The sequence below is a fragment of the Halichoeres trimaculatus genome, unplaced genomic scaffold (assembly GCF_033239565.1).
Source record: "Halichoeres trimaculatus isolate MK-OKI-2021-1 unplaced genomic scaffold, fHalTri1.1 fHalTri1_scaffold_14, whole genome shotgun sequence".
In the NCBI taxonomy this organism is placed as follows: Eukaryota; Metazoa; Chordata; class Actinopteri; order Labriformes; family Labridae; genus Halichoeres; species Halichoeres trimaculatus.
Window position 1 is genome coordinate 21,551,382 of NW_027437192.1, and position 13,460 is coordinate 21,564,841.

A 13,460-nucleotide genomic window follows, 5' to 3' on the forward strand; every position below is an offset into this window, starting at 1 on the left:
TTGCATTTCCTTGCAGCAAATGCGTTGAAATGCTGAAGCTGGAAAAGTTTGCATAAAAGTGGAAAAAGCTGAAAATGTAAAATAAAGGAGTGGATTAAGAACGTGGATACAGTGGAAATGTAAATCAGCCTTTAAAAGTTAAAATAAATAAATACAAAGAGAGAGAAACCAAACAGTGAAATCTCAAAAATGTAGAAGACAGCAGAAATCTATGACTAATGTGTTAATGGGACGAAGAGAATAGGAGCAGTTTAATGTGTGAACAGAGTTTCAAGTCAAAGTCTGCAAAAGGTAGAAGCAGTTGAAGTTGAAGGAGTTGCAGGGGATCAGAAGATTATTTCAGTCTCTGTTTTTGATGGTAAAATGTTTTAAATAAAGTTTAATCATTTAAAAGTTAAAAAAAGGGGTTATGATGTTAACCAGAGCTGAAAATGTGGAATGGAGAGAAGAAGTAGAAGAAATAGGGGAAAAACAGTACAGAGATTAATGCAGCACTAGTAAGAAGAAAGGAAGGAAGAAGAAGAAAAACCAGCAGTTTGTCAATTATAAGTTGTGGGACAAAGCTGTATAAATAGTGGAGCATGTAGATTAAGTCAAAGGGGGAGGTATGGTATTATAAGTAACTGAAGTACATGTGTGTCTTTGTTCCTGGATGTTTTGATTACTCAGTATAAACAGCTGTGTGTGATGAAAGGTTGTCATGTTTGAATCTTCTGCTGCCTTTTGACGGTTTTGGATGGTAAAATGTTTGTGTGTGTGTGTGTGTGTGTGTGTGTGTGTGTGTGTGTGTGTGTGTGTGTGTGTGTGTGTGTGTGTGTGTGTGTGTGTGTGTATGTGTGTGTGTGTTGGTCTGTGTGTGTTTGGGTTGGCTGTATGTGTTCGTGTAAGACAGTTTGGGTTGGCTGTTTAGGCATTATAAAGAAATATATGTGTTTCTCTGTCCTTCAAAGACTAATCAGTGATTATCCACAGCTGTGTGGTTACCATGGTAATCTTGCTGATGTCATAATGAGTGTGAAATGGCAGTTGAACTTTGGAACTCCTTTGTATCCACTGATCTTAAGCTGGATTTTTGGGCTAGACATAGGTCCGAACAAACTGCATTTATGCTGAAACCCTAAGGGCTAGAAGAAAAACAAAAACATTGTGAGAATCTGGAGACTCTGATGAACAAGATGATGTGCTTTACAAGATGATAGGATTAAAACTGACCGCAGGAGGGTGATGTTTAAAAGTTGTTAGGAATCAAGTTGATGAGAAATATTGGTCAGATTTTAACATTACTTCAGATTACAGGGATGTGACAGTTTCTCTCACACTGAGGCGTTTTTTGGCAAAACTGTACATTTTTTTGCTAAAATACTCCCTTTGTAAGAAGCAGGAGCCTTCAGTGAACCATTTAATGTACTTTTTATTTTTCTGCTGTGAAGATTTTGGAAGTTATGACAATTCGATCGAGATTCGCACAACCTTACTGCAGCAGCCTCTTTCACTCTATTTGAAAACATTCCGCAGTCTAGCAGCCTCGATTTTAGGGCAAAGTGGGAAAAGTTTATGTTGCTTGAAGAGTGAAATCTCAAAAACAGTAAAAGCTGTTTAAGAGCAGATAAAAACCTGAAGAGAGGAAAGATAGCTGAACATTTTAAAGTTTAATTGAAGTCTGTAAGTGGAAGTAAGCTGAAGTTAGAGCTTGTTAAAGTTGAAGGAGATTTAAAGGAAGGAGCTGACATTTCCCATCTGTTTAACATAGAGAAATTTTTTTGGAAAAAGCTGAATAAATCAAAAAGTTTAATAGTTAGAAAAGTGAAAAGATATAGCACACATGTCCTAAACAAGCTGAATAGTTTAAAAGTTGAACGGTGAAAATCGGACAAAATTTGAAGGCTGTGAAAAGAGCCAAAAAACGTACGGAAGAATAAGAAGAAGAAGAAGAAGAACCTGGAATAACTAGAGAAGTTGCATTTCCTTGCAGCAAATGCGTTGAAATGCTGAAGCTGGAAAAGTTTGCATAAAAGTGGAAAAAGCTGAAAATGTAAAATAAAGGAGTGGATTAAGAACGTGGATACAGTGGAAATGTAAATCAGCCTTTAAAAGTTAAAATAAATAAATACAAAGAGAGAGAAACCAAACAGTGAAATCTCAAAAATGTAGAAGACAGCAGAAATCTATGACTAATGTGTTAATGGGATGAAGAGAATAGGACCAGTTTAATGTGTGAACAGAGTCTCTCGTCAAAGTCTGCAAAAGGTAGAAGCAGTTGAAGTTGAAGGAGTTGCAGGGGATCAGAATATTATTGCAGTCTCTGTTTTTGATGGTAAAATGTTTTAAATAAAGTTTAATCATTTAAAAGTTAAAAAGGGGGTTATGATGTGAACTAGAGCTGAAATGTGGAATGGAGAGAAGAAGTAGAAGAAATAGGGGAAAAAACAGTACAGAGATTAATGAAGCACTAGTAAGAAGAAAGGAAGAAAGAAGAAGAAAAAGTAGCAGTTTGACAATTATTAGGTGTGGGACAAAGCTGTATAAATAGTGGAGCATGTAGATTAAGTCAAAGGGGGAGGTATGGTATTATAAGTAACTGAAGTACATGTGTGTCTTTGTTCCTGGATGTTTTGATTACTTAGTATAAACAGCTGTGTGTGATGAAAGGGTTGTCATGTTTGAATCTTCTGCTGCCTTGTCACTGTTTTGGATGGTTAAATGTTTGTGTGTGTGTGTGTGTGTGTGTGTGTGTGTGTGTGTGTGTGTGTGTGTGTGTGTGTGTGTGTGTGTGTGTGTGTGTGTGTGTGTGTGTCTGTGTGTGTGTGTGTGTGTGTGTCTGTGTCTGTGTCTGTGTGTCTGTGTTGGTGTGTGTGTATTTGTGTGTATGTGTTTGGGTTGGCTGTATGCGTTCGTGTAAGACAGTTTGGGTTGGCTGTCCAGGCATAATAAAGAAACATATGTGTTGCTCTGTCCTTCAAAGACCTAATCAGTGATTACCCACAGCTGTGTGGTTACCATGGTGATCATCATGATGTCATAATGAGTGTGACATGGCAGTTGAACTTTGGAACTCCTTTGTATCCACTGATCTTAAGCTGGATTTTTGGGCTAGACATAGGTCCGAACAAACTGCATTTACCCTGAAACCCTAAGGGCTAGAAGAAAAACAAAAACATTGTGAGAATCTGGAGACTCTGATGAACAAGATGCTGTTCTTCCCAGAACTGTGGGATTAAAACTGACCGCAGGAGGGTGATGTATAAAAGTAGTTAGGAATCAAGTTGATGAGAAATATTGGTCAGATTTTAACATTACTTCAGATTACAGGGATGTGACGGTTTCTCTCACACTGAGGCGTTTTTTGGCAAAACTGTACATTTTTTTGCTAAAATACTCCCTTTGTAAGAAGCAGGAGCCTTCAGTGAACCATTTAATGTACTTTTTATTTTTCTGCTGTGAAGATTTTGGAAGTTATGACAATTCGATCGAGATTCGCACAACCTTACTGCAGCAGCCTCTCTCACTCTATTTGAAAACATTCCGCAGTCTAGCAGCCTCGATTTTAGGGCAAAGTGGGAAAAGTTTATGTTGCTTGAAGAGTGAAATCTCAAAAACAGTAAAAGCTGTTTAAGAGCAGATAAAAACCTGAAGAGAGGAAAGATAGCTGAACATTTTAAAGTTTAATTGAAGTCTGTAAGTGGAAGTAAGCTGAAGTTAGAGCTTGTTAAAGTTGAAGGAGATTTAAAGGAAGGAGCTGACATTTCCCATCTGTTTAAAATAGAGAAATTTTTTTGGAAAAAGCTGAATAAATCCAAAAGTTTAATAGTTAGAAAAGTGAAAAGATATAGCACACATGTCCTAAACAAGCTGAATAGTTTAAAAGTTGAACGGTGAAAATCGGACAAAATTTGAAGGCTGTGAAAAGAGCCAAAAAACGTACGGAAGAATAAGAAGAAGAAGAAGAAGAAGAAGAAGAAGAACCTGGAATAATAAAGTAGGATAACAATATGTTGAAATGCTGAATCAGCATTTCAACATAATAAAGTAGGATAACAATATGTTGAAATGCTGATTCAGCATTTCAACATAATGAGAAACAAAGCTGAATGTCATCCACCTATAGGCGATCAGATCAGTTAAATCTATAGGAACAGTAGAGGCCCCAAGAAAGAGCCCTGCAGCACACCACATGACAGAGAGGACTCAGAGATGCAGTCTCCCATTATAAGAGAAAAAGTAAAGTCAGCAAAATAGTAGGAAAAACATTAAAACGCTACACCTTATATTCCCACCCAATCACACTGTCTTGTCATCACCAACTTGAAGTCATTATTTTGCTCTTCTTACTGCATCTCATTTCCCTCATTATGCTTTCTATTTTTGGCCCTCTCCCCTTACATCCAGTCACAGTCAAAGACTGTAAAAAAAATGGACGTCATCTTGCTTGGCTTGAAGTGAGGCCACTACAAAAACTGCTCCCCCTAGTGGCTGGCTGAAGTATAGGTTAAAAAAAAAAATCTATCTCTCCAGTCATTCCAGATGGGCTGTGGTCAAACTTTAAAAAATGAATACACCTTGTAGAATTGTTTCTCACATCTGGTTGTTGTGGCGATTTGAAGATATTATTGGACTTCCTTGTATTTAAGTCTTTTTTTTTCTGAAGTTTCATCTTCATTAGTTATAAGAGGTTAAAAACAAGGTTTTATGTCATATCTAACGACGATTAACAGCTGCCATTCTTGTGTATTTTTTTCAAGGATTGTAAAATATGTCAAGAAGGAGAGCAAAGAAGTGATAAGACTCTTGAAAAAAAATGGTGATTTTTGTCACTTGGCTCTACTCAGATTCTCTCAGTCTCTACTGCGCAGACTCTGGCTGCACAATGGCTGCCAATGGCAGCGCCTGAGACGGGGGTATTTTGGCTTCAAAACCGTACAATGGTAAATTGCGAAGCCACGCTGTCCACTGTCTATGATATGCAGATTGCTTTTTAAAACTTATTTTTGGGGCTTATTTGTGCCTTTAAAAGAAAAAAAAAAACAGAACAGTGGATAAAGCAGGACACAAGGTAGGAGTGGGGGGTGACAAGTTGGGGAAAGGATGGAGAAATGCAGGTTGATTTGAGCCCAGGCCGACAGCAAGAGGGGCTAACCTCATGGGGCACACAACCTAAAGACAAAAATCTGAATCTCAGGAAAAAAGAAGAAGAAGAAAATTCAGATTGAAAATGAATTAAAAGTAAATAAAGCAGCGATGATAGAAATATGACAAGTATGAAATAGAGAGGAGCACCACTAAGGGACACTGCTGTGGCCCCTCAGCTCATTTTAGTGAAAGATGGCTTCTGTCCGCAGAGGGAGTATCGGTCTCAACTCTGTGTCCTTAGAGGGGACATCCCACAGGACGCTTGGCAATTACCGGCCATTCGCGCTCTCCGCAGCAGCAGCAGCGGTCGGGAAGTTGTGGCTCAGCAGCTCTACACCCATCTCTAAGCTACTCCGGGCACATGTAGGTCCATTAATAGAGCCTTGTACCAAACTGGCACCATCACCACAGCATCCCGTCTTCATGTCTCTCAAGCAATTAACTCTCAGTCCTTTCAAGAAAGGACTGATTTTTTTTCGCTCTATAGCTATCCTTTAGGGACACATATCTTCTGTGATGTCCACACTTTCACTCAGACTCAGAGTATCAGACTCTTAATCTCTTGTTGCAAAGGTAGGATGTGTACGAAAAGCAGCATGAAACACAGTCAAAGCATTTCCTTCCATTTTTAAGATACTGAAAAGGGAAAAACATCTATAAGAGACCAATCAAATCCTCCCTATAGTGTAGTGCTTCCATCCTGTGATATCACTCAGCCGGGGACAAGGAAAGAGAAAAAGTCTACATAATTGCTTCACATCTCTGTTTCTTCCTCCGTTCAACAATTCTTAAGGGGGCCATGTGTTAGACTCAAGCAGAACAGAGGAGGGTTTTAATGATACAGGTTTGATTGTTTTCTCAACACTTGTACAGTATGAGGAATCAATACACAGAATCAAGAAGGCGCTGGAGCAGTGCTGGAAACATTCACCTGCAATCTATCCTCATCAAATGTCCGACACACTGGAGGTTATGTAATTTACAATACAGCAACATGTTGATGGATTTCAGGTCTCTGAGGAAATCCATCAACCATGAGATTTTTTAGCATGAAGAGTCATGTTTCCCTGTTTAAGCTTTTCTTAAATGTTTCTTTTTCTAGAAATGCTTCAATATCTTCAAAGATCACATGGCTTTATTGGATCCTAAATTGTTGTCTTCCCAACCACAGATTTTAGAAGGCAAAAGGGACCAATTTATAACTAACATATATCATGATCTGTATCAAACCCTGGGATTCTGAGCCAACAGATACTCACCACACTGACTTTAAAGGCATAGAGCAGGTCAAAGGGTAATGCAGCCACCAGGTCTATGATGAACCATGTGGTTAAGTAATGGATGCAGATCTGCCGGGCGTCAAAGATCACCTGGCCGGACTTGCTGACATATGTTGTACGAAAATTAAATACAATGTCTGAGGAAAAGAGACAAAAAACGAAAGAGTTCAAAGTAAGAAAGTTGTTTTTCTTCATGTATCAGTTCAGATCAGGCGTTAAATAGAGCCATAAGTTCTGCAAACATGTCGCTGACCTATAATGAAGAGTATCTCCACTGCGATGTCACTGACGGTTGTGCTGCGGGTCAAGTCATCATCGTCTCCGATGAAGCACACGTTGTATGGAACTGTCACAGCCACGTAGAAAGTAGCGAGCAGAATAAGCCAATCCCAGCCAGCTTTGAACGTGCTGTAGTGAAGTAAGATGAACTTGGACTTCTTAGCATCTGCCACTTTGTACTCCGGCAGAGCAGGCGGATCCCCAAACACATTCTGGACAGGAGTGGATAAAAAACAGATACAGAGATACAGTCAGCAGAGGCTGTGGACATCAATTCACATTGTGTTGTCTGTCCATCCTGTACTAACAGTGATGACAATGTCACAGTTAAATCTTCGTGGACACCAAGCCATCTGTACAAACAGACTTCTTTTTTAAGTTTTAGAGCTCTGTGCATAAAGCAGCTTATAAAATTAGAAGAGGGTACCATTGCCACTGATCATGCTAACATAACCCTTTAGGTCTACCATCCTTTGGAGACTGTAGGATAAATATAGTAAAACAAAACAGTATGGAGGGTAAAAACAGTACTTTTCACACAAAGGCAGCAACTCTAATGGCTAATGCTGGTCTATGTCTGCTGGAAATGTATTGGGAAATTCTTTGCTTAGAGGCTCGTAACTTCACTGGACCAGAGGTCAGCAACCCACCGCTCTGGAGCCACATGTAGCTCTTTCATCGTTATGCTGTGGCTCCCTGTGGCCCCCTGTGGCTTTGGAAAATACATAGTAGGTACTCATTTAAAGTTTATTTTATTTTTAATGTTTAAATTGTAAAACTAAATTTTTACTTTTTTTTTTTGCTCAGTATATACTTCACAATCGCAGAAAGCCAGTATGCACATGTTGCACATTGTCACAACAGCTGCTCATTAACTGGGCTTTTTGACCACAGGTAGGCCAAGTGTGGATAAGTATCTGAAAATAAAAGAACAGACAGTAAAATGATGCCTGGACAGATTCATTTGCATTTACATGTGTAAAATAACCATGCTCTTCCTCACTACACTTGTCATGTGCAATATGTGATATGTCATAGTTATTATTATTATTATTATTATTATTATTATTATTATTATTATTATTATTATTATTATTATTATTATTATTATTATTATTATTATTAACAATATTATTATTATTATTAATATTTATGCACTGATCACAATTTTCTGGCCTATCACCGATCATCAACAAGCCTGATCTGCTGATACCGATTTTTATTTTTTATTGACAGCACATATGTTCGATGTTCCGATCTTATTTTATTGAAAATCACTCAACAATACCTGTAAAACAACAACATCTTTATATTTAAACTTCAACAACCAATAAAGTGTCCTGAGTTTTAGGTCTCACAGCTAAAAGCAACAAAGGCTGGCTGTCAAACATTTCCTGTGGTATATAAAACCAGTTTTATAGGTAAGAATAGGCCAACCACCAATCACCAAGCCCCAAAAATTAAGGAAATCGGCACCTACTGGTGCATGTCTAATTATTATTATTGTTGTTATTATTATTATTATTATTATTATTACTATTGTTATTATTATCTGTGACTCTACTGGAAAATGTGCAATATTCTGATTAACTCTCCTTCACTTCTTGTGAGTACCTCACCACCATTACTGTACACATTACCTCCCTCTTTGTCCTGTTTTAGTGCTCTAGTGTTTTTTTCACATTATTTATTTAAATTGTTTATATTCTCTGTTTAGATCTTTTATACATCTTTGAGTCTGAGAGAACCCTGCACAAGGATTCCTATGTGTTTGGACACTTGGTCCATGTACAAACAGCAAATAAAAAACCTGAATCCTGAATCGTACTTCTGACAAAAGTGGCTTACCAGTTCACTTAATATGTGGTGAGGAATTTACAAATATTCTTGGTGCATATGGAAAAAAAAATCTGTAGCACTTCACCTATTTCATGAGCAATATACTGTAGTGTCTCTATATAGGATATAAAGTAAGGTAAGGTTAAATTTGTTTGTTTGTTTGTTGGACCAGGTTTAAATGGCTCTTTGAGTGTTAAAGGTTGCTGATCCCTGGACTAGACAAAAAAAAAATGTGGTACTCTAGAGTTATATAAGCTAGCAACTTTACAGTAATAGCATTTTGTTGTCTTCATTTGTTTCTGTCTGGTCACAAAGATCTTAAACACAAAACATTCATATGCTAATGAAAGTATTTGTATATCAAAATCTGGGATCGAGGGTGTTCATTAATGTAATAAAATATGTACTGAAGAGTTTTGTTTATTGGAAAATGCCGCTTCAGGTAGACACAGTATTTCTCCTCAGCTTCCTGTGCTTTCATTTCCTCCACTTTACTTTCATAACAGCAGCAATCTTCTCATCCTGCAGTCCACCCTTGCCCACTTTAGCGTGATCCCCATCATGGAACACATCCAGCTCTGTTGTTTTGAGTGTCTGATGATACCTTGTTGAGCTTAATCTTGCTCTTCTCTCTGCTGTGGAGGTGACCAGAGATGTGGTAGAGCACTGTGCTGCTCCGTATTCGAGCCGAGCTGAATGGAGGGCCTGTTTTCACCCTGCCTCGCCGCCGCTCTGTAAACACACACGTTCACACACAAAAGTTAGAACACATGCTGCATACAATAGTTTGCCCCCTGAGGCTAACTGCTGATGACTGGTTCTGTCATTATGCCTGATGAAACACATAATAATCTGCCCTGAATAGAAAAACATGAATATGCAACACAGGGAGAACGTGTCAATTTCGAGCAAATTGCACAAGTTCTGAGAATGCCAACAAAAAGACGTTATTTACTGTTGTTTTGGTTTGTATGAGTGTGTAACGCAACTACTTTTATCCACAATGTTCAGCCACAACAATTGAATGTTAACATTTTGTTACGTAAATACCATCTCTGCTTTAATGAGCCCATCAGTGTTTGGATTTTCGATTGGTCAATGGCAACTGTGGTGAGTATTCTGTGCACTCTGGCGGTGTGTGTTTTTCTTCTTCTTGTGTTGTAATTGTAGATAAAGAAGATTGGAACAGGAGTGATGAGTTGAGAGCAAGGAGTTAGGTAATAGGAGGTGACACTTTATCCCTGCAGGGCTCTGGACCCCATTCTAGCTGCAGTGCACCCACAGGGGAGGACCAAAGCCAGATTGGCTGAAGCAGGGGGGTGGTAACAGTAATAACAAAGCAGAAGAATAAGGGTGATAACTGCTTTTGAGTGTCCTTTAGAAAGTATGCGCGCTCTGTAGTGTGTCGTGAGTGTGTGCATGGATCCCAGACGAGGCGAACAGACAGGGCCATCCATAATGCCGTGCAGCCTTGGGGGACACGACACGGCAGGAGCACAGAGAGGGAGACATGCGTATTTTTAGATCCAGGCTTAATGAATTTCCCCCTGCTTTTATAGCCATTCTTCTAAAAGGTGGGTGGTGTTACAGTAGATGGGTAAGGTGTTTTATATAATTTAAGGCAGGGGAAACAGATACAGTGAAATAGCAGCCATGAAAAGAGAAAGACAGGGGTAAAACAAAGCTTAGTGTGGGACTGTCACAACAAAAACCCCATCAAGATTTAAAGTAAACACCCAGCAAAGAAATGTAGTATCATCTGTGTAAAATATTACTAATATTTCACCATTTATCATCTTTTCATGATGAGAAACCTGGCCACAACTTTGCTTAAACTATCTTTGCTTGAAAACAGGGGGAGGCATATATGAAGAAATATACCTATATTTTTACATTTTGGGTGTAAATTGTCTGACAATAAACCAACTGGGACACATTAAAAGCTGTTGTTCGTCCATAAAAGACTTCCCCAACATAGATAGAAAACCCCCGCTGATGTCATAACAAGCAAATCACCAGGTTGTCTCATTTATGCTTCCCAGTTAATTACTGTACTTTCCACAGCCGCTCTTTTTTAAGTCGTCTTGTTAATTTGTTGTTCTACATTAAGACTCCTACTCTTCTGCAGTTACTTTGACACACAAATTTAAGACAAACATCCCTATTAACCGTGCATTCAAGCTGCATTTTTTATGATGCATTGTTTTCCAAAAACTTGTCAGACCAAGAAAACTCCTGAAGAGAGGCATGTTCCTTTGTGATGCTGCATCAGCCTCTTCTCTATGAAAGCATTTCATTATGTGACCAAAAATAACTTTGCTTTCAGCTCCTGTTCCTTCGTTTTTTACGGTAATGGGTGTAATTAAGCAAATCCAGGGGATGCTGGCCTGAGATGAGACAAGTCAGTTTGCTGACTTAACAGACGTGCACGTAAACAAGCACACACATTTGACCTTCTCTCCCACCCCAGAGGGCGTGTGGCCTTTAGCTCAGGCTAGGTGTTACCTCTGCTATGCTAATTCACAATGAGAAAATTGATTTAGAAGGGACAATTTGCACCTTTGTATCTTTCTGTTTTCTCTTTGTTGACACTTCCCTGTCAATACCAGACCTCCAAGGTCTTAACAAAAGTTACATCTCCTTTGACAAAGTGTGTCAAAGTCAAGGAAGCGTTAAATCTGCAGAAGAAATACACTTCTACCTCAAGAGACAACCAAATACATGACAACACACACAAAGAACAACTAGAAATCACAGGGTGAGTCTGAATGAATGATTCAGAAACTTAATATTACAAAAATCAGGTTAATCCATGTGGGTGAAAGACGTGGTCAGTCGGTGAAACTGGTAAATGTTAATTACTGTAACCATTGTCTTTCATAAAAAATCTGATATTGCACAAAAAAGTTACTATAAGTATGATTTTATCAGTCTACTACACAGTAAAAATTAAACTTAAAATGGTTTGAACACACTGTCCACGGCATACTGACCTTCTCAGTTAAAAAACAAAACACAACATACGATCGAGTTTAGAAATGATATATTTTAAATATACTTTGAGATAATTCATTACAAATAACTTATTCATCATAACACCTGAATAACTTCTAGGAAGGTGGATTATTTAATGCTGGTCATGCTCTTGTGGTTACACCATTTGACAATCTATGGGACTATGATTATTTAATTGGTTAAAAATGGCTGAAAAGTCATATTAAATACTACGACACCAAAAGAAATGCAAACTTCACATTTAAACAAACATCTGACGTGCTGTTTTAATAAGTTTAAAGAATATTTTGATACCAAGTCTTAGTTGTCACTGTACCGTAACCACTTTACAACACTTTGCAGGATGATTCAAGCATTGTATGTGAAAACTTAAGCGCGGTGATTTTTTCCCATGATTTGTGTCGAGGTGAAATATTAGGGAGTTTCAGTTGAGTGGATTTTTGTTTTATGAGTGAGGGTTTTTTTTTCTTCTTCAACAATTTATTCATGTGTTTTTCTTTTCCTTTAAAGTACAAACCAACAGCCTGTTACTCGCTATACACAGAGCCAGTGCTTACATGTAAAGCTCTGCATCGGAGTAACATCTCAAGTATCCACCCCAATTCTGACTCTATTTTTACCTCTAATAGCAGGTCAGAGGGAGAGAGAGTTTGCCTTCCTATTTTACCTCTGTGTTTGTATTGCAGACAATGTGTAACAGAAGTAAATATCGTGACTTGAATCAACAGTGTGTAGGAGCCTAAAATCTCAACGGAAAAGATGACCTCTTAACATAACCCATGCAGCAACTTTAACTTCAGGATGGGAAAAAAAACGGTATCAGTTCTCATGGCCAATACCAGCCTTATTTCAAGGTGTCTGTACTCGCAAAGGCTGCCGATACCAGCAGCCGATACTCAAGACAAAATAATCCTACATTGAGTAAGTCCTTCTCACCAGTAGTTGGCGCTACATTGTGGCAAATGTGTGTCAGGGCCTTTTCAGACAATATGACTGAACCAGGAAGAGTTGACAGTTAAACAGATTTAATTTGCACTTCAGTTCATTTAAAAAAATAATAACCCAGACTCTGACAGTTTTATGTTGGGCTGAATTACAGAGTGACTGTGCAGTCTTTGTTCAAAATGACCGAATCCCTGTTAATTGAAATTTTATGTTTTAAAAATACTAGTAGTATTGGTACTTGGTATCTGTGAGAACTCAAGAGGGAGTACTGGTACTGGTATCTGTCTGAAAAAAAGTGGTATCAAACATCCCTACTCTAATTATCTCTACATGTTTTCAGTTAAAACGAAAACATTGGTTGTCAAAGAGGACAGGATGTAGAGGCTTCAATGGTTTTGTGATATTCTGGAGCAAGAGAAACAGGATGCTGGTTTTCCACACTTTCATTAAATAGCAAACACTTGGCTTGAATCCAGGAAAGTCACACAGCTCCGTCACTTCTGTTGAGCCTGATGATTATTTGTTCAGCAGAAATAAACCCACCTCTAGTGAACAATCACACACTGACCTTCTTTCTTGTCTTCTTGGATGGCTTTGGCTTTAGTGTCAGTGATGTCCTTAAATGAGGCCAGAAAGAGCACCACGTCCCCCTTCTCATTCTTAATTGGCACGATGTCCAGCAGGCACCAGAACAGCACAGCTGAGAGAGAAAAACAATCTGATTAACACTTTTACAGTCCATCGCTGATCCTATCCACAGTGGACTTATAGGACGAGGGTAGAACCAGTGCGGGCATGTAAGGAGCAACAGTATCACAGGTCCTCAGACTTCTGAGAAAGCCCATCTATGGTGGGAAGTTCCTCAGGGGATTCGGAGACTTTAAATAGACTTAGTCCCATTTCCCAAGGCTCTGGAGGAGATGAACAGATCTCTCAGGTCCTGTCTCCTGTTAAATAGATTGCTTTTAGAGCAGC

The 13,460-nt window shown here is 38.6% G+C and overlaps 1 protein-coding gene across 2 annotated transcripts in view; it reads right to left on the reverse strand.

The window, feature by feature from the left end:
- The window catches only part of kcnh8 (potassium voltage-gated channel, subfamily H (eag-related), member 8), a 108,503-nt gene that overhangs the window by 44,673 nt on the left and 50,370 nt on the right, over positions 1-13,460 (reverse strand). For both annotated transcript variants that reach the window (XM_074687166.1, XM_074687165.1), the window contains 4 exons: positions 13,054-13,185; positions 9,130-9,257; positions 6,661-6,898; positions 6,387-6,544 (listed from right to left, as the gene is read on the reverse strand). In XM_074687166.1, the coding sequence (XP_074543267.1) occupies positions 6,387-6,544; positions 6,661-6,898; positions 9,130-9,257; positions 13,054-13,185 (656 nt within the window). The remainder of the gene's footprint in view (positions 1-6,386; positions 6,545-6,660; positions 6,899-9,129; positions 9,258-13,053; positions 13,186-13,460) is intronic.